At 47.9% G+C, this 20,098-nt stretch overlaps 10 protein-coding genes across 10 annotated transcripts; 7 read left to right on the top strand and 3 right to left on the bottom strand.

Moving 5' to 3' along the window:
• Window positions 1-172: 172 nt before the first annotated feature.
• Window positions 173-1,294, top strand: FOIG_09919 (uncharacterized protein; the record flags this gene model as incomplete). The annotated part of the gene is made up of 3 exons (XM_031210206.1): window positions 173-894; window positions 946-1,026; window positions 1,078-1,294. 3 exons carry the CDS (start codon window positions 173-175, stop codon window positions 1,292-1,294), a joined length of 1,020 nt encoding a protein of 339 aa, XP_031059684.1.
• A 1,419-nt stretch (window positions 1,295-2,713) lies between these two features.
• On the top strand, window positions 2,714-4,186 carry FOIG_09920 (uncharacterized protein; the record flags this gene model as incomplete). The annotated part of the gene is made up of 2 exons (XM_031210207.1): window positions 2,714-4,034; window positions 4,089-4,186. The coding sequence occupies 2 exons, from the start codon at window positions 2,714-2,716 to the stop codon at window positions 4,184-4,186; spliced, it is 1,419 nt and encodes a 472-aa protein (XP_031059685.1).
• Window positions 4,187-4,381: 195 nt separating this feature from the next.
• FOIG_09921 (uncharacterized protein) lies at window positions 4,382-5,347 on the bottom strand (the record flags this gene model as incomplete). Its single annotated transcript, XM_031210208.1, has 2 exons — window positions 4,382-4,534; window positions 4,595-5,347. 2 exons carry the CDS (start codon window positions 5,345-5,347, stop codon window positions 4,382-4,384), a joined length of 906 nt encoding a protein of 301 aa, XP_031059686.1.
• A 734-nt stretch (window positions 5,348-6,081) lies between these two features.
• FOIG_09922 (NADPH2 dehydrogenase) lies at window positions 6,082-7,438 on the bottom strand (the record flags this gene model as incomplete). Its single annotated transcript, XM_031210209.1, has 6 exons — window positions 6,082-6,182; window positions 6,238-6,673; window positions 6,725-6,739; window positions 6,792-7,005; window positions 7,059-7,224; window positions 7,282-7,438. 6 exons carry the CDS (start codon window positions 7,436-7,438, stop codon window positions 6,082-6,084), a joined length of 1,089 nt encoding a protein of 362 aa, XP_031059687.1.
• Window positions 7,439-8,506: 1,068 nt separating this feature from the next.
• On the top strand, window positions 8,507-9,062 carry FOIG_09923 (uncharacterized protein; the record flags this gene model as incomplete). Its single annotated transcript, XM_031210210.1, has 2 exons — window positions 8,507-8,686; window positions 8,739-9,062. 2 exons carry the CDS (start codon window positions 8,507-8,509, stop codon window positions 9,060-9,062), a joined length of 504 nt encoding a protein of 167 aa, XP_031059688.1.
• Window positions 9,063-9,788: 726 nt separating this feature from the next.
• On the top strand, window positions 9,789-9,980 carry FOIG_09924 (uncharacterized protein; the record flags this gene model as incomplete). The annotated part of the gene is made up of 1 exon (XM_031210211.1): window positions 9,789-9,980. One exon carries the CDS (start codon window positions 9,789-9,791, stop codon window positions 9,978-9,980), a length of 192 nt encoding a protein of 63 aa, XP_031059689.1.
• Window positions 9,981-11,626: 1,646 nt separating this feature from the next.
• Window positions 11,627-14,393, top strand: FOIG_09925 (uncharacterized protein; the record flags this gene model as incomplete). Its single annotated transcript, XM_031210212.1, has 7 exons — window positions 11,627-11,753; window positions 11,806-11,923; window positions 11,975-12,043; window positions 12,658-12,896; window positions 12,949-13,003; window positions 13,049-13,468; window positions 13,526-14,393. 7 exons carry the CDS (start codon window positions 11,627-11,629, stop codon window positions 14,391-14,393), a joined length of 1,896 nt encoding a protein of 631 aa, XP_031059690.1.
• Window positions 14,394-14,999: 606 nt separating this feature from the next.
• FOIG_09926 (uncharacterized protein) lies at window positions 15,000-15,979 on the top strand (the record flags this gene model as incomplete). Its single annotated transcript, XM_031210213.1, has 4 exons — window positions 15,000-15,413; window positions 15,500-15,604; window positions 15,661-15,720; window positions 15,929-15,979. The coding sequence occupies 4 exons, from the start codon at window positions 15,000-15,002 to the stop codon at window positions 15,977-15,979; spliced, it is 630 nt and encodes a 209-aa protein (XP_031059691.1).
• A 384-nt stretch (window positions 15,980-16,363) lies between these two features.
• FOIG_09927 (uncharacterized protein) lies at window positions 16,364-16,966 on the top strand (the record flags this gene model as incomplete). Its single annotated transcript, XM_031210214.1, has 2 exons — window positions 16,364-16,747; window positions 16,826-16,966. 2 exons carry the CDS (start codon window positions 16,364-16,366, stop codon window positions 16,964-16,966), a joined length of 525 nt encoding a protein of 174 aa, XP_031059692.1.
• A 1,088-nt stretch (window positions 16,967-18,054) lies between these two features.
• On the bottom strand, window positions 18,055-18,477 carry FOIG_09928 (uncharacterized protein; the record flags this gene model as incomplete). Its single annotated transcript, XM_031210215.1, has 2 exons — window positions 18,055-18,369; window positions 18,427-18,477. The coding sequence occupies 2 exons, from the start codon at window positions 18,475-18,477 to the stop codon at window positions 18,055-18,057; spliced, it is 366 nt and encodes a 121-aa protein (XP_031059693.1).
• Window positions 18,478-20,098: the final 1,621 nt, after the last annotated feature.

Raw genomic sequence — 20,098 nt, forward strand, 5'->3', positions numbered from 1 at the left:
GTTGAATGAAACCCTTTGCCATTATAAATCAGAATGATTATCTTGATCCCGAGCTTGGATATTCTAGACTATATCTTCCACCACCGTCCTCACTGACAAGGCAATACTATTCATCTTCCATGCCGCTTGCTTTCAAGTCGTAATATTCTTTCTCTCGCTTTTCTAGCATCAAATGACCCCTACAGAACATACCATCTACCGCGCAGGCGATGGCAACGGCGGTTTCTCTCCATCCTCCGTCAAGCTGCCTGACCTTGGTCCTCATGAAATTCTCATTCGTTTGACTCACAGTGGTGTGTGCCATTCAGACATCGTGCTCTGCCAATTAGGAGCTCCTGTAGCTCTTGGCCACGAGGGAATTGGCATTGTCGAGTCAGTTGGCTCGCTGGTGACACAATTCGAGATCGGTGATCGGGCAGGTGGTGGATTTCACCGCGATGCTTGCGGTCACTGCAAATACTGTTTGTCTGGAAGGGATATCTATTGCTACGAGCGTGTGATATTTGGCGAAGGAGACTTTGACAATGGTACCTTTGGTACATACTATATTGGCAAGGAGACATATCTCCACAAGATTCCTGATAGTCTTGCCAGTGAACATGCTGCACCTCTTCAGTGCGCGGGCGCTACTGTGTACGCTGCTCTCAAGGCTACAGTGACAGCCGAGAAGCGCGTCGGCATTCTCGGCATCGGTGGCCTTGGCCATCTCGCCATTCAGTATGCGGATAAGATGGGTGCCGATGTTGTTGTTTACAGCACAAGCGCTAGCAAGGAGGATGAGGCACGACAGCTAGGCGCCAAGCAGTTCCATCTCATTGAGAACATGTTTGATACGGCTACGGCGCCGATTGACGTTCTTGTCATTTGTGGAACCAAATATCCTGACTGGGATAAGTAAGTACTTTAGTACTACGCGGAAAGACTTGGCTAATGATGTTTCTGCAGGGTCATGACTAAGGAGTTCCTCGCTAGAGATGGAACCATTGTCCCTCTTGCGGCCCCAGTCCACGGACCTCTGAGCTTACCGTATGTTACTCGCCTGCCCCTCAAACATGACCGATATTGACCCTCTCACAGTGCCGGAGCAATGTTCTTCCAGGGATATCATGTCTTTTCAAGCCTCGTTGGATCGCGCAATATCCACGACGAGATGCTTGAGTTCTCTGCACGTCATGGTGTCAAGCCCATGGTTCAGATCTTTAAGCACGAGGGTGCGTCGACGATCAAGGAGGTCTTTGAGTTGGTCGAGCAGAACAAGATGAGATATAGGGCTGTTCTGGAGATGCCTAATTAGAATAGTCTTTTCTATAATAGTCCAGTTTCGCTTTTCACTCCTCCAATAAGCTTAAAGTTGTTCCGTTGAAAACCGATCCACTCTTTCGAATTAATTCCTGCTTATTCTTTGATAACCCCATTGCTTTAAGCATTTAATGCACTTCACTTGCCAATGATTAAATTCAGCCATGCTCCAGGGAGGTGACGGGATGGTGATATGGACGTTGTTTAGCCTATTAATGTCCAAAACAGTTGAAAGAACGCAGGGTTGGGGGCTGAGAACTGCTATTACCATGTATAATCGGGTAGCCGACCCATCAGTACTCGGGCTCCAGTGTTTTGTCCCCAGGCGCTAATGCACGCTGAAATGTACCAGCCACATCATTGCCAGCAGCTCTCCAATAGGGACCTAGGCCTGTATCTTAGGGCTGATACACCCCACCAGGACTATCCAACGTTTTCAGGGTATCGATACCAAAATCCCGACAGGCAATACCAAGCGACGACGACTATCCAACAGATACCAATTCTTATAGCAATTAGACTCTAGGCTAGATTATGAGAGAAGCTTGATAATGAGTATGGCCTCATTCTGGCAGGAGGGTGCTGGGGAGAGTACAACCTTTGTGCAACAACGCCCGCGGCGCTATCGTAGAGCCAAAGCGAGACGCCGGCGTCTCGAACACGAGAAGCCACGGTTGACCGGTATGTCGCCATACCATATCTTACCCCAAAATCTGACGTGAGATTCTGGCGGTCTCAATATAATTCTCTTCTTACCTAGGGAATGCAATTGAACTCCGGATATACTGCGATACTGGGATTTGACAAGAGATGTGAATAGAGCATCCATGCAGACTGCAACGTCAGGGGAGTTCAGTGAATAAGAATGCCGCTCACAATATGGTTGTAGGAATCTACATTGTCTTCAGCTGCAAACCAATGCCGGCGTCTATGCTGCATGCCGGCGTCTTGGTGGAGATGCGGATCAATCAGTCCGATCTGTAATCACTTAGTCAGTGACTCTTCGCTAAATGATTGGTTTACCTCTCAGCTGAAAGCAACGTTTGGCACTTTGAACTCTCGACGGGCCGTAACGCCGCAGAGACCAGTTTCCTATCTCGATGTCTGGGTGAAATATATCTCCCGCTGATCAGCTTCTCTAATGTGCCATGAAACCTTGCGTCATACCATCTTGTCAGAGTATTCCTATTAAGCCATGAGTTCTTCTATCTCGGAAATGGATAGTATCTCTGTACTGCCACTTGATGCGGGAGACACGGGGTCGGGGCCCAAAAGGGGAAGAAGGCCACTTGAAGTACCGGAGGGTGGATCGGTGACAAACGTGAGTACACCGTGACTTGACATCTCGGCATGATTAGTGATACGACTTTCGAGTATCAAGTGGTCTTCTAACTAGCTGTATTAGCGCCGAAGGATGCAGAATCGCATGGCACAGCGCGCATATCGACAGCGTAAGGAGTCTGCTATTGATATCCTGAAGCAGAAGGTCGAAGAGCTAGAGAGGTCCAAAGAGGATATGGGAAGGGAGTTTATCAACTTCACTTCTGTCATTCTTGAGCAAGATACTGTCAAGAATAACCCACAGATCATTGAGCATATCAAACAGTCGACCATAAGCTTGCTGTCCAGTGCTCGAGAGGTAGATGAGAATGCTCTTCTCGACGAGCTTCCAGCCGACGTCTCACCTGATCTGACGCCGCCAATCCCGCAAGCCCAGGACTTCGACTTTCCCATGATGGATGGCACCGGCCAGATGGACTACACCACCAACCGAATCGATCCCATGCTCTCCCAGCCAAGATCAAACTCCGACCCCAACTCTGATTCGACACCTTATTCCTTTGATGCAACCTCCTACTTCCAACTCCCCACCACCCAAACACACTTCTACGACATGACCTACCAACTCCCTGGATCGACATGGGACTCTACCCTCCCCAACCCTCGGTCCTACGCAAACCAAGAGCTAAACTTCGGCCGCCGGTACCACAGAGCCTCTCAGGAAGCGGCGTTTCTTCTAGCGTCTATGAGGCATGCGCCTCCTGCATGGTATCGCAAGGTCTTTGGCTTCTGCATGCATTTTGAGACGAGGGAGGAGATCAGTAGTCGATTGGGTGAGGCTCTTCGGAAGTCAAAGGAGACTACGCTTAATAATTGGAGGTTTCCGTTCACTAATGTCGGCGGTGCTGGGACATTCTTTCCTGATCATGGTTACGGTAATTGTGATCTACCTGTTGGGAACAGGTCTTTGGAGCATGAGGCTTACAGACCATCCGAGATGTCAGGCTTCTCCATGGGACCCTTTGGTCCGTCCATCGAACAGATCAGAGATCTACGATTGAACCCACAGTTACGCATCATCGATCCCGAATATGACGGAGATTTCTTCGATTCAGACGAAATAGAGATTTGTCTCCGCGGCTACGGCGTTACTATTCCATCAGGTAAAGACTTCATCACAGCCTATATCGACATGAGCATGTTTGAGCGAACATCGGATTCCGAGACAAGTTCTGGGCCTACTACACCTCCTGACATGCCAGGTAACGGGAACTTCGTGGAGGAAGATCTAGAAAGTGACGAGCCTCCTTCATTTTCATGCCCCGCTGGTTTGATGGGTATGGCGATGGGTGCCATGCCGCCACCACCGAAGGGCAAAGGACCCGGGGAGCAATGGAAGACGCCTAGTAGACGGGAGACAAAGGTCAAGATTGATGTTGAGAGACTTATTATGTGTAAGAGAAAGGGTACGCATTGAGTCAAGTCTAAAGGCTAACTGTTTCTCATAGGCCTTGTCAACTCAACTGTTTGTCTCGGGAGAACGCCCGCCGTTCGTCCTATGGACATTCGTAAGTCGTTGAAGATGTCCATCATCCAGGAAGACTAGCATTCGGATACGTCACTGGGACAATGAGGCAATGGTGTATCGGTCGCGGGATGAATGGAGATAAGCAACACAAGAATGAGATCGGAAAAGTGAAGGAAGAGTGACAGCGGTAGCTCAATAAAGGTCTCTATATGTCCAACTGGTCTCCCATGTATCCTATTCAGCTCGGAGGAGTAGACTGATACCGTCCGTTTACTAGCCCTCAAGGAATGTCTCGACATGTTTGACGAAGGTCGGAGCGTACTGGAAGAGAAAGCCGTGGCCGCTGTTGGGATAAAGAATGAGCTGACCATTAGGAACCTTTGGGTAGATAAGATAGCTGTTGGGCGTGGGGATCATATAGTCGTTCTGTCAAAAGATATCTGTTAGTATATGGCCTCGATTGAAAAAGCAGGTAAGGTCACTCACGCTTCCATTTGCGACCAAGACCGGTATCTTGAGATCGGACAACCGCTCATAAGCACCATCTTCTCCCTTGCTCTTCTCTGGACTCTCTGTAAAATCGTGACCTTGTGTGACCTGGCCCATAAGCCCCTTGCCACCATCTTTATAGCCACTGCTTAGCCAAAGGGAAGCCTCTTCACCACTCGTCGCTGCACTCCGCTCATGAATCCTCGACCACCAAGCCTCAGCAGCAGCATCTCCCTCAGCGTTCTTGGGGAAGAAGAGTGTCTTAAAGACATTGATGTCAACATCCTTGACACCCGCAACAGAACCAACATCTTTGTTTTGAGAATAAACAAGATCAGGTCCGTAGCTGGTGCCTGTTCCCGCAAGGATCAATTTGCGAACTTTGACCTTGCTAGGATCCGCATTGAGGGCTACCATCTGAGCGACATAGCCTCCAATACTGAACCCAAGAAGATCGATCTCTTTTTCGCCGATCAGTTCGACGAACTGTGTTATATCGGCGGCGGATTGTCGGATTGAAGTAGCGACGTCGCCAGTGCTGAGACCAACACCAGCATAATCGACCGTGATGATGCGGCGGTGATTTGCGAGGTTGTTGACAATGAGAGGATCCCATTTGTCCATGGTGCCACGGAAGTGCGTCAATAGCACGAGAAGGACGCCAGACGCATGGCCGATCTGACGGTATGCAAAGGTGACACCGTTGGGCGACTCGACATATTGTGTCTTGGCGGTTTGCTGAGTTGCCATTTTGATGGAGTTTGATAAGGTTGGAGATTAGGTTTCTGGGGAAAATGGCGCTTGGTAAATCCTTACAATTGACGTTTAATGCGCTTATGTACTCGTTTGCCGATGCTGCTTGTGATGTAACCAAGAGTCGGAGTGCTTACTCACAAAAGTAATCGTCCCGCCTGAAGAGTCACACTACGTACGCCAGCAAATTAGTATTCTTACACGGCTAGAATCATGTGCATAATCAACTGCTGAGCGTGGAACGCACAATGACCGATACATTTAGTCACAATTTATTTGCCGCTGTGATTGTAACTCAGAATGGTCATCTGATGCAACGTGGAGAATATGTTACCTGACACTTGGAAGACACTAAGCTATACCTCGCACCTCAAGGCCAGAGGCTTTCAGCAACTGTAATTAATTGTTAAAGTCCAGCATGTAGCTACCAGAAAAGTACGAGGTCGACAGGCTTCTAAGGTCTAGCTATGAAACGGGGAATAACCATTGCACGCAGAGCCGAAACAATGCCATGTCAAAAGATCTACACATTGAAGTCAGACGAGATAGAAAATAACCCGATTTCTGTTATAAATCTGAAAGAAAAAGAAAACATATGAAGATCTATCATTTGTCCATAAACATATACTGCATGTTACTCATTAAGCCGCAGCTGTCTCTGTATTGTACACCGCGTAGCTACACGGAATGTATTAGTTATGGGTTCAAAGGTATATAGATAATGGGCTAGCTTACTCGCTGTATCCAACCTCGTTCACCTCATAGAAGACGGAACGATCGTACTTGGTCAACGACCAGCCATTCTTGATACGGGCAGGGAGATCAGGGTTGGCTGCACCAGAAATGTTAGCAAACAGAGGGGAAACGCGAACAAACGGAACGCTTACGGATGAAGTGACGCCCAAAGGCCACGAGGTCATCTGTCTCACTAGTATGCTGCAACGCCTTCTCAGGCGTATATCCCCCGGCCACAATAAACTGCACACCAGCACGAGTAGCTACCTCCCTTATAGGCGCTAAAGTATCCTCAGCCTTCCGTAAATGCTCCGGTGTATCTATCGAACCATCTGCTCGAGGCTCGATGGCATGAATGTACGCAATGCGCGGTTGCGCATCTACAATAGCTTGTGCCCAAGGAACGAAGAGTGATAGCGGTTCGGCTTCTCGCATTCCTTGGAAGCGTGTGAATGGTGACACACGGACACCAACGCGCTGGGGTCCGATGGCGTCGCTGACTGTGTTGACTACGCGAAGGGGAAAACGGATGCGATTCTCGATACTGCCGCCGTATTGGTCTGTTCTGTCGTTGCTAGTTGATTGGAGCTACGGTACTGTCAGGCATGTTCCACTTCCTAAGTAACAGCAAATACTCACAAATTGATCAACGAGCTACAAGTTTTCTGTCAGCCATGGATTTATCTTTTGGGGTATGAATGCTTACGTATCCATTGGCGCCATGAATCTCAATGCCATCGAAACCAGCTTCCATAGCGTTCAAAGCTGCTTGTCGGTAGTATCCCACGAAGTTATCAATATCAGCTTCGCTCATGACAGTGAACTTATCCGGGATCTTTCGTGTGACATCACCGTCCTCGAAGAATGGTTGTGAGCCCGGACTGAGAACAGCGGGGACTAGATCAGGTTCGGCAATACGTCTGATAGTAATATCAGCGGAGAAAACGACAGTAGGAAGTGGGGACTAGCTTACCCAAGAGCCCAGAGCTGGCAGAGGATAAAGGCTCCTTTGGCATGAACTGCATCAGTGACATGCTTCCAAGCCTCAATCTGCTCTTTGGAATAAATCCCAGGTGAAAAAGGTCGCCCAGATGCCTCAAGGGAGATGAAGGTTCCTTCCGTGATCAACAAACCGCCAGCTAGTCATCACAGTTAGTGATAGTTTCTCCAGTGGTGAAGCCACAGTGAGCACGTACGTGTAGCGCGCTGGGAATAGTAATCCGCGGCGTAGGTAGCGGGAACACCAGCTGAATCAGCACGACCACGGGTCAAGGGTGCGAGGACGATCCGATGGTGTAGATCAAGAGCGCCAACCTGGATTGGCTTGAACAGCTTGGGGGCCTGTGAGGTCATTACGTTTTAGCGTAGACGTGTCAATTATAGTTCTTAGTAGTGTAAGTGAATAAGCGTCAAGAAGTAGAAGTGTAATTGCGATCTTGTGACGCAGGGTTTTGATGGTTTGATCGTGTTTATTAACACTTACTGCATGTATATATACGTCCCGATTCCCTTCATTCATTGATTGACAATCGATGAGTTACTAACATGCATTATCCTGAACAGGTCATATCTGCTTTCAAATCGCGATATCACGCGAAGGCCGAGGAAACTCCAATCACGCCTTAGTTGCAGCTTTATTGGTTACGGGAATAGTGGGTGCTTGCCTTTTGTGTAAAGCCGATAAGACGAGCGGGTTCCATTTTGTTGCTCGGAGCTGATTACTGATATGCATGCATGCATGGATACAGCATCAATGCGGCCATGTTTAGTAAGCTTGGATGACCAAAATGAAATTATGCCTTGGCGCTTCACCTCGCAATGATCACCAATGTTTTATTGGCTCCCGCTGTGAACCATGAAGGAGGTTTAATGAAGCGATCGACGTAATTGGCTGCTTTACGGCTTATCACAGATCGATAAGATAAATCCTATCTTATCTTATCAGTTCCGTTTATTTCAACGTCACGGATCGAGATGAAGGTCACTCAGGCGAGCGATAGAATGATGATGCAATATCGATCTCTGGATACTGCATATAACTCAAGAAATATTTGTATGCTGTTCTCTGATTACATGCAGGTGCTTAGTGACCAAGCCGTCGCTCGCTTGCATGGCAAACCACGGTTTATTCGTCAGATGCAACGAAGTGGGGATCACCAAACACCATTCCTGCTCCCTCTTGTCCACGATGAGACGAGCAGAAGATTATTACTCAGACACCCGTTCAAACAGGCTGGGTGGGATAAGTACGTGTGATGAGATGAATCCATTAATCACTGATAAGCCCGACATGTAGTCAACACCGCCGAGCTGATAGCTTGTATAAGAGAGCAACATACAGCACAGGTATAGCTCACTTGCACATATCTCGCATCATAGATCAAACAGGACATCTGGATCCTGACATCACAAGTCGTAACCATGACACCTTCACTCGAACGCGTTTTCACAATGAGGATGTATACGTCCCCGGAGAAGGCCCTCGTCATCCCAGAAGCCAAGGGTAACAATCATCGCATCATCGCCTTCTTGACGCACGGCCACATCAAGGGGAGTGGCCTCGAGGCAGAGCTTCTCCCTGGTGGCGCCGATTGGATCTTGGTATGTCCCTTCTTCATACGGGTACCAAAGACAAATGCTAACCATTGATAAGCGTGATCCTGATACAAACACCGGACATCTTGACGTCCGAGTCCAATTTCGATCGAAGGAAGGTCATGGTATTTACATCCACTTCAAGGGTGTTCTACAGATTGATGAAAAGTGGATGGAGGTTTTCACTGGGGGACCGAAGGCTCGAACACTTGAGTTTGGAGAGAATGAGTGGCTTGGATCTCCCATTATTGAGACTAGCCATCCTGGCCTGAAATGGGTAGAGCGCTCCGCTTTTGTCAGTGAGCTGCGCTGGTTTATCGATGGGGATGGGTCTGTCGCGGTTGAGAATGCTGTTTACCAGGTCAAGCCGAGCGGAGTATGATACTTCAGCAAGATGAACCGGTTGGCTATAGCGTTCGATGTAGTATCAATGAAAGTGGTTGTATCATGAGATTGATAGAGTGTAAATAAACTGTTATATGCGCTGTTGAAACTTGGCTTGGGTCCTTCACATACCGGAAGCCAGCAGGTTGTCAGGGACATTCCGATCACGTGAGTCCTTGACAGGGATGCTCACGCGGCGTCTCACGGAAAGTCTGACTTTGCAAGCCCTGATCCCCTGTTCTGATACATATTTCAGGGCGGATATTCATAGCTTGGCAAAGCTTCACAGGGAGAGCTAGTAACGCCATCCTGTTATTAGTGGTCCAGAAACGGGAAGCCCCTTTTCTTATGCGTGCAATGTTGCGGCGAGGACAGTCAAAGAGCGGCTGGTCATCCAACTACCGATTCATTTCAGCCCGCAGCATTTAATCTCACACTCTCTGGCGTTCTCCACGACTCATGTAAGATGCCTGAGAGTAAGCATCAAGGCTTAACGCCCCTGTGCTGTGCTGATCGTATTACGAGAGAGCACAACCTGTCAAGCGTCTGAAGCCAGGGAACTACCCTTATGTGTTCGGGAAAGAATCCGTGTGTTGCGGGATGTGAAGAGAATAAGAAGCCTTCATTACACGATTTTGACATCTTTAGAAAGACGACGCTCTACAGACATTCACCATCCTCGATCGTGCACTGGAACAACAAACTAGGGCGTCAAACTATCAACATGGCACCTCCCCGCACCCCTGTAAGCACTATCGAGATGCTCAGTTGGGTTCACCAAGATCCTGGAAACACCATCTCCCAACATCAGCACACTATTGCTGTACCCAATGCACATCGGCAAGATTCTGCCGAAAGGAAACCTGGCACTGTACTGCTATATGTGACAAAACCTTCGACGCCGATCCGAATTTGATGCAGAGAAGCCTATGTACCACGACGGGATGGGTCAACAACCGATTACGGACAGATAGCCGAGGCTTCGACCTGCGATGTAACGCCAGTAGCAATAGTAGGGAAAAATGCGTGTACTATTACTGGTAGGCTTGATCCAACAGATGGTACTCGAATGTGCCGTCTCCAGTGGTTGAATGTATCATATCAAGGGTATGCTTCCCGACTGCCAAGTAGATGAGTCTGCCCAAAGAGAGGGAATCTCGTGCTGTAGCCCAGTACTTGATCTGCCAAACTTGAAGGACTGGCAAACTCGACTTAGCAAACTATCATATGATGGCTGTTGCGATAACTGTTGCAGTTTCGATCATAATGTCGCTTCTAGGTATGGGTATTGTGTATATAGAAGCTTAAAAGCCAAATTGTAAGCATGCGTCAAGGTCGGTCTTGATGTCGAGAAAGATTCCGGAATCCACAATACTGGATCAATCATCATGTCCATGCAGTGTTAAAGCTCGAGGATCATGCGGCAGGTACAACAGGTCTGCATACAGTAGTTTTTGTGCATATTCGAAGTCCGGACCACCTGCAGGTCCCTGTGCCCTAGCCTTTCAGCTGCTTATACAACTTCAATGCTACAATTGCCAATTCTTCATCTTGCTTCCCAAGAAACAGCTATTCCATTTCACCAACCGTGGCATTCAGCTTTGTCATGTTTAGGTAAAGTGCCATCTCGCTGCAACATTGGTCCTCTTCCCACCACAACCGCCAAGTGCGCTAGTTCTTACGGGCTTTTTTAACCCCATCCAGATGCGACAGCTTTCGTCACAGAAGTAAATATATGATGCCCACCAAGATTCGCCCCCCTCACCTCCATTCAAGTCTTTGTATCAGGGCATATGAGCGTCAGAGAGCCATAAAAAGCAATAGAGGCACTGCATTAGTATCCGAGCGTGCTTAGAGAGGGGGAATGTGACTGATAAGCAACTTCAAGAACCAAGTAAGCGCTCCTCACAGCTTGAGGCAACTCAGTGAGATGAATGACAACGACGATCTTCTCCGCGTAGGGCGGGCCTAGACCGCAGGGCTGACCAAGACAACGAGATTGCGCGTATGTAAGAGTTCCCGCTTCGACCCAGTCTGTTCTAAGTATTCTCGGTACGACCCCAATCGGACGACATTCCCATCCCGTCCCGGCCGCCTCCCCGGTGTTTACTAACCAGAGCCAAGCACCCGTAGTCATCGATATAGCGGCGGGACACTTATAACCGATACACTAATGAACTCTAATACAGCCCACAAAAGCACATTTTTAACAAGATGTAGGGCAATCTGTTGGATCTAAAGTCCTACTTCAAGCCACGACCCCTCTGATCATCCCGCGCCGCGAGTAATGTCCGGTTATAGGGGTGGGCACGCATTGGAAATAGAGCAACCACGGGTCTTTTGACAAGAATTTCCGCACTATAGTCGTTTCCTTTCACGTCGCTCATTGTTCTTGTTTGCTTCCGCCTTTGCCAGCATTATGAAGATCTCGAGGTTCCGCAGTTCGCGCATGCGATGCTGTACATTCTCATCGGACAGGTCCAAGTCTATAGTGTGAATGCTGACGAAACATGTCATAGGCATCGATGGTTTCTCTGGTTTTGCACTGTGTCGATGGTGATCATGGGCATTTTCCTTGCTGTCACCGTCCTCGCCCAGTGTACCCCGGCCAAGTCGATCTGGAACCCTGAGCTAGCCAACCAGAGGGTCTGTCATCTTAGCCTGACTGTCGTTGCTATCACGTACTGCTGTTAATCAAACTCCGTGTATCTGTTCTAACTGTGTTCTGACCTTCTCTCAAGCCTATGCTACTACGATGGACTTTATCCTAGCTGGCTTCCCATGGATTGCCCTCCACGGTCTCAACATGAAGCCCAAAGAACGTCATACCATCTGCTTGTCGCTCAGTCTTGGGGTCTTGTGAGTTCATACAACTATCACGCTGACTAGATGAGAGCTGACAAAGTATAGCGCTAGTATCTGTGGAATCTTTAGAACAACCGGGTTGACATCTCTGAGCAACTCACAAGAATTATCTCTGTAAGTGGGATCGTCGCGACAAATGAAGCTTAGGAGCTAACTGATGCGACAATGGAAGATATAACACCCATGGCTGAGTGTTATCCCGACTATAATGCATTTTGTCTGATTCAACCAATGATTCAATGAGTGAAGAGTCGTATTGCATGACGCGAAAGACATTGAGTTGCATTTCCCAATTCCATGGTCTAGGTTAGCTTCCCGCGAGCCAGTGTCTCCGCTACCAAAAACTCTAATTATTTCCGTAAATTTTCTGATTGGCTCATCTCGCAAGCTGAGTAATCATCTCAAAAGACCGGGTTAGTGCTGACGCGCCACCTTGTCTCCATCACCAACGCCCTGTCAGGCTGACTCAATTATCATCCTTATCTCTTCAATAAATCCCAAGAAATGTCTTCAAGCTCAGAGAAGGAGAACTCAACGACGCCAGAAACGGACTCTAGAGTACGGCAGTTCCACACTCGCAGTCGAACAGGCTGTTCCAATTGCCGGACCCGCCGGAAACGATGTGACGAGCAGCGACCGCAATGGTATGGTGATGCTGAATCCTTGGCCCCCACTGTAAGCTGGGATCTGTAACTAATATGGGGACATCATAGTCACAATTGTGTCAGGGGTCAAAGGACCTGCGTTTATGCGCCCCCGAAGATTCCGCTTAGGGAGCGAAGGGCGCAGCAGAAGGAGGCTCGTCCGTGGGATCAAATGCCTTGGGAGCTCGAGCAGACTCCAAAGCAGATGGCTTGCTTGAAGAAGACGAATGTTCCTCCTCGATTAAGTTATCTGAATCATGATACAGGGTTTAATAAGTTGGCTGTTGCCATGCCGCTCAAATCTCATGAATTGTTTCAATACTGTCAGTTTGCCATGAACAGCTGTATACTTGTGGACCTGCTGACTCCATTTAGTGTTTGAATCGAGCCGGACACTAAAGGCGACACCAAAAACACCTGGTACAGAATAGTTAGTATACCTGTCAATCTCGACATCTGTGGCTCACCAAAGTAGTCTCGCGCGTATGACAGATAACCCATGCGCACTCCGAAGTGCTATCCTCATGGCCGGAATGCATTTCTCCTTCCAATTCGGCGACCTCGCTACATTCGAGTCCACCTTCTTATATCATAAAATTGAGGTCATGCGTGTCATCAATCGTTGGATCGCATCAGGAGACTATAAACTTGAAGCTGCGATTATTAGAGAAATGGCAACGTTGGCTTTCGCAGAGGTGAAGCGCCCTACTTTACCCTTTCCAGAATCCTTGGCTCATCGTGTTTACCAGGCCTGTCATGGGGAGCTTGTTGCTGCCGAGACTCACATCAGTGGCATTCTGGCTCTGATCGAAACTGCTCGACCTGATAAAAGTGGTCCGACGCGTTCTGATTGCTGTTCCACTGATAGAGAACTGGCTAACCGTTACTTCGTCATGTGAGGCGCCCGACAAACCATCTCGATCCATCGCCCCCTTTTCTAACATGTCATCAGGTCGTATGTCTACATTACAGGCCTCAAGAGTTTACTCAGCGGCATCTGCCGAACTGGTGGCCACGGTAGCAGTCTCGATGCTGTACCGGGTCGAAATCTTCTCAAGCTATCACATACATGGCACATGAGCGAAGCCATGGAGAACCTCGGTTTCAAACTCCAAGCTATTCGTCTGTTTCCATTCTTCTTCAGCCCGTTGCCGCAAGGCGCAAGACTCAACAACGCAGACGGAAAAGTCATCATCAACTCTATACGGGATTTTACGGCAGCGCAGGATCATATGTTTAAAGACACAGGAATCGAAACAGCCGATGGAAAGTTCGAAGGTTTCTGGCGGAGAGGTCCGGCATCAAGGGTGTTAGGAGAATACGTCACGGCGCATATTCAATCTATTTCCGTGCCGGGAAAGAAAGAGGAGAATCATGATACGACCTCATCATCATTCGTCGGACCATGGTGCGGATTGACTATCGCCTCTATCTTCTATATGCAAGATGTTCTCGGGGCGCTGGAGTATGTCGACAAACGCATTCACAAATACGGCGTTACATTACTGCAACACGATGTCGACAAAGTCCTTACCTCGAAGGAAAAACCAAAGAACGAGGCGTTTATGCTGTGGCAGACGTTGGTAGGGCTTATAGCCTCCTTGCGCGCTCTCAAAGACAATGAGCAAGACAGAGGATTGTTATCAGCCAGACAGTTCTTTGAGAAGGCTTTGAAGCAGCAGGCAACCTCTTTGGGTATCTCGACTTGGTCACAAGCAAAGGGGACGCTACGGAGGGTAGCATGGCCAATGGGGACTGCTAGTCGGGAATTCATAGAGGAGCTATGGGAAAAGACTATTATTGGGTTACCTAGAGTTTAATTATAAATGGTTTAATATACACATCCCCAACTGCAGTCTTCCTTCTGACAGGAAACAAGAGTCTTACTCTAGGACTGTTCGCTGTTGGCTTCTTATATTGTTTGATGAGGTTTGCACCATGAGCTTTCCTTCCACCAGTGACTCTGGCGAAAAGTGGTCATACAATTGATCCCCTGTCAAAGCTACGCTGGCTAATGAAAGTATAGCACTGCCATCTATCTTCAATTCGCAAAGGTCCTCCCATATAATGGGGGAGAACTAATCTACGTGAGTGCCTGTTCCTCTGGATGCCTCTTGACTCTAGACTGATAAGAGCAGCTCGATGAAGTCACATCGCATGTCAAACCTGATCCTACCAATACCTCAGACTGCTCGTCAACGCATGAGGAGAATGGAAAGGCCAACGACGGCGCATTAACACCGACCAATGGCACAGTCCCTTCTACAGGAAGTAACAAGGGGGTCTTTAATCCTCTGCAGAGGCTCGTTCAGCTGCGTCGGAAGTTGATGGGCGACGGGCTGCTGGCCTATATCGTCTAATCTCTGATGTTCATTGTCTTCTTCAACTCTGCAACTAACAGCTTGCAGTTCGGTCGAATGATCCTCATGTGCATCAATGCCCACAAAGCTAACAATGGTACTGATATCGATGGGTATAATGGTACCGTTGTCAACGGGGATGATGAGACCGTTTCCGAAGTCGATACTGACGTCAATCAAGACCTTATGCGTTTTATCGGAGTCACGATTATATCCATCATCTGCCTCACGCAGTTTTTCAGCCCTAGCTGGGGTCGCAAGCTGAACAAGTTTCTTGCTGTCGTCAAGATAGGCTTCCTTATCGGCGTTATCATTGTAGCCTTGACTGCACTGTCCAGCGACATTGAGGACGGGAAAGGAAATGCTGTTCCCCGGGCTCAAGATTGGCTCGAGTGGCATGGGTCTCCTTCCAAGGTCCAATTTGCTAAGGCATTACTTGCTGTTCTGTTCAGCTTCGAGGGCTGGGAGAATGCTACTTTCGTGAGTTTGTTTCCTTTGGTCACGTTTCAATGATATTCCAGAGTCACCTACTGCAGCTGATGCTAACTAACGTGTTACCCCGATAGGTCGCTGGAGGGATTCCTCGAAGAAAACACAAAGTCTTACGGGTGGGCTTCATTACAGCTGTTTGCACCGTTGGAGTCCTTTATTTGATGGTTGTGGCTGTGGTAGTCAGTCGTTTCTGCTGCTTGAACTAGTTCTGAAGAGATTGGCTGACTTCATCAAGCTCCATTCGATTCACTACGACGATTTTCCTGAAAGTCATAACCGCAACTACCCCCCTATAGTACGTGACTCAATATTTCAACTGCTCGTCATAGTGTTCACTCCTAATACTGCCTCGACTCTCAGCTCTCGGGTAATAACCCCACCTCGAGGCGGGCCTGGCCAGTTATCATCGCCATTTCAGCTTTTGGTAGTCTAAATGCCATCATTTATACTTTTTCAAGAGGTAACATTCTTACAATTCTATCATGCTGCTAACATTTGCCCAGTCAAGCAGGTCATTGGCCAGGCTGAAGTTTTACCATGGTCTCGATATCTGAAACAAGATGACTGCATAAAACGGACCGAAAGAACAAGAGAAAATGACTTTCATTACAGGTCTCCTCAGGGTGGCTTGATTGCTCATTGGCTATTCACTGTCCTCATGATTGCTATCTCAGCTTCAATCAAAAGTACTCTCGAATCTGTTGGGCTCCCGGGCTATATACAGACTTACGCCCACTGCTTCATCCTTAGTAGGTTGAAACATTCTCTTTATCGTACACATCATGATAACGTTCTGTGTAGTGGTTCTTGGACTCGGAAGTCTCAATCTCAGATCTCGGCAGAAAGCTCCTAGTGTCTCCGGAGTACCCGCAGAATCCTCAACTGGGACTGGCAGCTTCTTCGGAGCCGTAGTCCTTGTGACTATCCCTATATTCATAATGCTGAATATTGTCATCCTCGTCGTCGTTGCCATCCCGCCATACAGAAGCTCTGATCTAAGTGGGGACGCGTTCCCAGGATGGGGCTTTCCTACTATTGTCGCAAGTGTACTAGTAGTTGGCAATATTTATTACTTGTTGTTCTTTGGAGCCGCTTATCGCTGCTACGAGCCTCTGGCAACGAATGACGACAGCGAGGAAGAAGCTTCAGGGTCTCGTGTTTACAGCGGTATACTGTCACCAAAAAGCCGATGGAATCTTATGCAGTACGGCGGTGTTAAGTGCCTGATCATGAAGGACTATTCTTACAAAGACTTTGAGAGAGTGTATCGGTTCGGTCGACGGTGGGAAATTATATATGCTATCAAAGGGGTCGATGACGAGGTGAGTTTCATATCTGTTTGCCTAACAAAGCAACATCGAACTCCCTCACAAGAACACTGACACTTATGTCTACAAAAGAATCCTGGCGAGGCTCCACCACGAGATGGCACAACCTTTTCAATGTTCCTTTACTGGGTATTTGGCGGCAGCCGACTAAAGAACGATAGAACCCCATGGGCTAGATTTAAACAACGGCTTGATAAGGCTTTTCGTTGGTAGTAATTGTACAGGAGCGGTCTTCTTGATATGTATCCGCTCAACTGAGCGACACCGCAATATTGCAGTAACTGATCTTGCTCGGCGGGGTCCTTCACTTGTGGCAAGCATTACCCTTACTCTGAGCAACAGAACAGACCATCCGGGACCACAAGCCAAAGAAATGAGATGTTATGAGTTTTACTGAGAAAGAAGCTTATAGCTTAATATTTAAGATGTGTTAATAAGCGCGGAATTTTCTATGCTGTATCGAACGTTTAGATTTTAGCTGTAGTTTATAGCTGATTTTATGCTATGAAACTTTTCTATCTGCTTTAATATTACATAGCAGGGATTTCTAAAAGAAAAGCAACCATTTATTTTCGGGATATAAGAAGGCTTTTTTGGTCTGCTTACTTTCGATCCCTATTACAGAGTCTTATAGTAACACTTAGAAGGGGTCGCTAGGCAAAGCGGCGAAGAGAAGACTGTCGTAAGCTAATTACGTCAGACATAAATCCACTGTGGAAGGATTCTCTTACCTCCCAGTAGAATTGATGGGGGAAACGCAAGGAATTCAAAACAGCGTAGCGACTTTACGAGTCCCTGGGTGATGGTGCCCTTTTTTTCTTGGTGCGCGCCACCTACCAGTTCAGCTGTCAACATGCCTATTGATTGCCTACACAATTTCCTAGTTGGGGCCTAAATTGTCTTGGAACCCCGCTCTGATAACCCGCTTTTATGATCGGCAACCAAGGAATATTGGTAGATCTCTTCCAAAAACGCGATCTCAGCTGAAGCAAGAGGTCAAAGCTCCAGGATGAGACAATATGAGAGGATTGTAATCAACCAGTCGTTAAGAACGTGCCGTGCCGTTGCCTGACATACCGGTAATATTGATTCTTGGACTAAATAAGACTGGCGTGTCATAATTATTGACTACTTGGCATATCATATTTCACTGCATAATCTGATAACAGGTTGAGTCTTGGTTGCTAGAGCGACTTCCCCTTCTTCTTCTAATCACAAGGCATGACAATCGCTGGGTCGAGTGATTAGTTTATTCTCGTGATATTAGAATTTGGTCTATATGCACTCCCCAAATCGCGGGGCTAGATCTCTTCAATGTCAAGTGCGGGTAAGCCCTTGTTCTCATCGTCAAGGATATCAACAATGCTCTTCAGATCACTCTGATCCCTAATCTGCAGCATGGAACCATCAATGGCGTTGAAGAAGAAGAACTGGCCACTACCAACCTCGAAAAGATAGAGTGCTTCTCCCGTGTAGGGTGCCATTCCATAGTGAGGCCTGACATCTCCCTCAATGCCACGTCCCCGTACCTCATCTTCCATCTGACCACCATGGCCCCAAAGCATGTCCCCTCCCATGTCCTCGTAGGAATTGACCCAGTTCACTGGGGGCGGGATCTAGAATTTTGCCGATTAGTCACATTGGGCTGCAAGAAGAGGAAGGTCATGATATACCCCGTTGTCGGTCACTACTACGCCGTCGGAAATTGTGGTGTATTGACTCATACTGGGCAGCAGGTGTGTGTGTATGGGGGCCGGGGAGTAGAATTTGATGATTGAGTTGTTGAAGTAGAGATTTTGATCGGGTAGGAGATGATTGAGGTACTCGTGGGTTTGACTAAAAAGGAACCCCACTCATAGAGTGGGCGGCAAAATTCTGGGACAAGGGCAAAATTCTGGGACAGCCGAATACCCCGCTCAGTCCGAATTTGCTTGATTTCACCACCAAAAACCCAACTTTTGAAAGACATTTCTAAGTATCATTCGGTCATATCTTGTATCTCAATTTGAATTTTCATCTAGACCGCCACTATGACTGATCTTTATCAACCCAACCCTGCCGTTGCGGCTGCACGTGCGATTTTGCTCTCACAACGCCGCCACCGCAACACTAAGGAAGGGAAACCTCTCACCGTGAGAGAAGCTGCGGATAGATTCAGCGCCTCCAAGAGCGCTGTTGGTCGTCATCTGAAGTCAATGAAGCTGTACGGAAAACCTGACTTCAGTGATAACAGCCGCGGCCGGCCGAGGAATCTCGATGAGGCTGAGGAGCGTGCCGTGATCGCGTATATCGTTTGGCTCGAGAGAGCAGGTTTTCCCTGTAATCAGCTACTTATTGAAGAGGCAGCAAATGATTTAAGGGCATCACGAACGCCTCCAGCAGGGCCTGTCGGCGATGGATGGTACAGGCGGTTTCTTCGCGATAATCCGCAGCTGCAGAAGAAGAAGTTAGTTCGAGCTTTCGACCGAGAAAGGGCAGGATTTGAAGCTGGAGATATTGAAGATCTTCAGCAATTCTATACTGACCTTGGTGTAGATGTTAAAAATCGAGATATCGAGGCCTCACAGATGTTCAACGCCGATGAATGCGGCATACGGATTGGTGCCCTTCGCGAGAGGCTTGAGGTAATTATCGTGAAGAAGATGCTCAACGCCAAACACGATGTTGTTTCTTTCACCAACAGAGAATCAACCACGATGCTTGGATGCGCGAATGCAGCTGGATGTGAGTATTCTCTGGACTTCTGCCCTTATTCTGACATATCTTTAGTCATGATACCTCCATTAATGGTGTTTAAGACTTGGCCAACGGAATCTTGGGATGTTAACGCTCTGGATGAAGGTATTCGATTCGCTCGCTCTGAGAGCGGCTTTTCCAACGCAGAGATCTCGATGGATTGGATCCGTCATTTTAATCGCAATTCCTTCGAATGCACAGCAAAGGCACAGTCTAGAGGCATCACTTTTACTGACTGGTTTGGCTGGGATGAGTATATGAGAGATATCGATATGCCTGACTTCATTTGGCATCAGCCGTATTTTGAGCGGCCTGAAAAGGAGCGGATTTGGCGATTCCTCGTTATCGACGGCTTTACCGGCAAGACCTCCTTGGAGCTCATGGATTATTGTGTTCGCTTCGATATCGAGATCTTCATTCTTCCTCCCCATTCAACACATCATACACAACCTCTAGATGTTGGAGTATTTCAGCTGCTGAAAAATTCTCACCAAAAACGTCTGCGGCATCACATCCGCCAAGGTTATCTCAATTTCAAGCGCTCCGACTTCGTCAGCAAGCTAAGCGAGATAATTAAAGAAGGCTTCTCAGTTCACAACATCATGAACG

Source organism: Fusarium odoratissimum (assembly GCF_000260195.1).
Source record: "Fusarium odoratissimum NRRL 54006 unplaced genomic scaffold supercont1.17, whole genome shotgun sequence".
NCBI lineage: Eukaryota > Fungi > Ascomycota > Sordariomycetes > Hypocreales > Nectriaceae > Fusarium > Fusarium odoratissimum.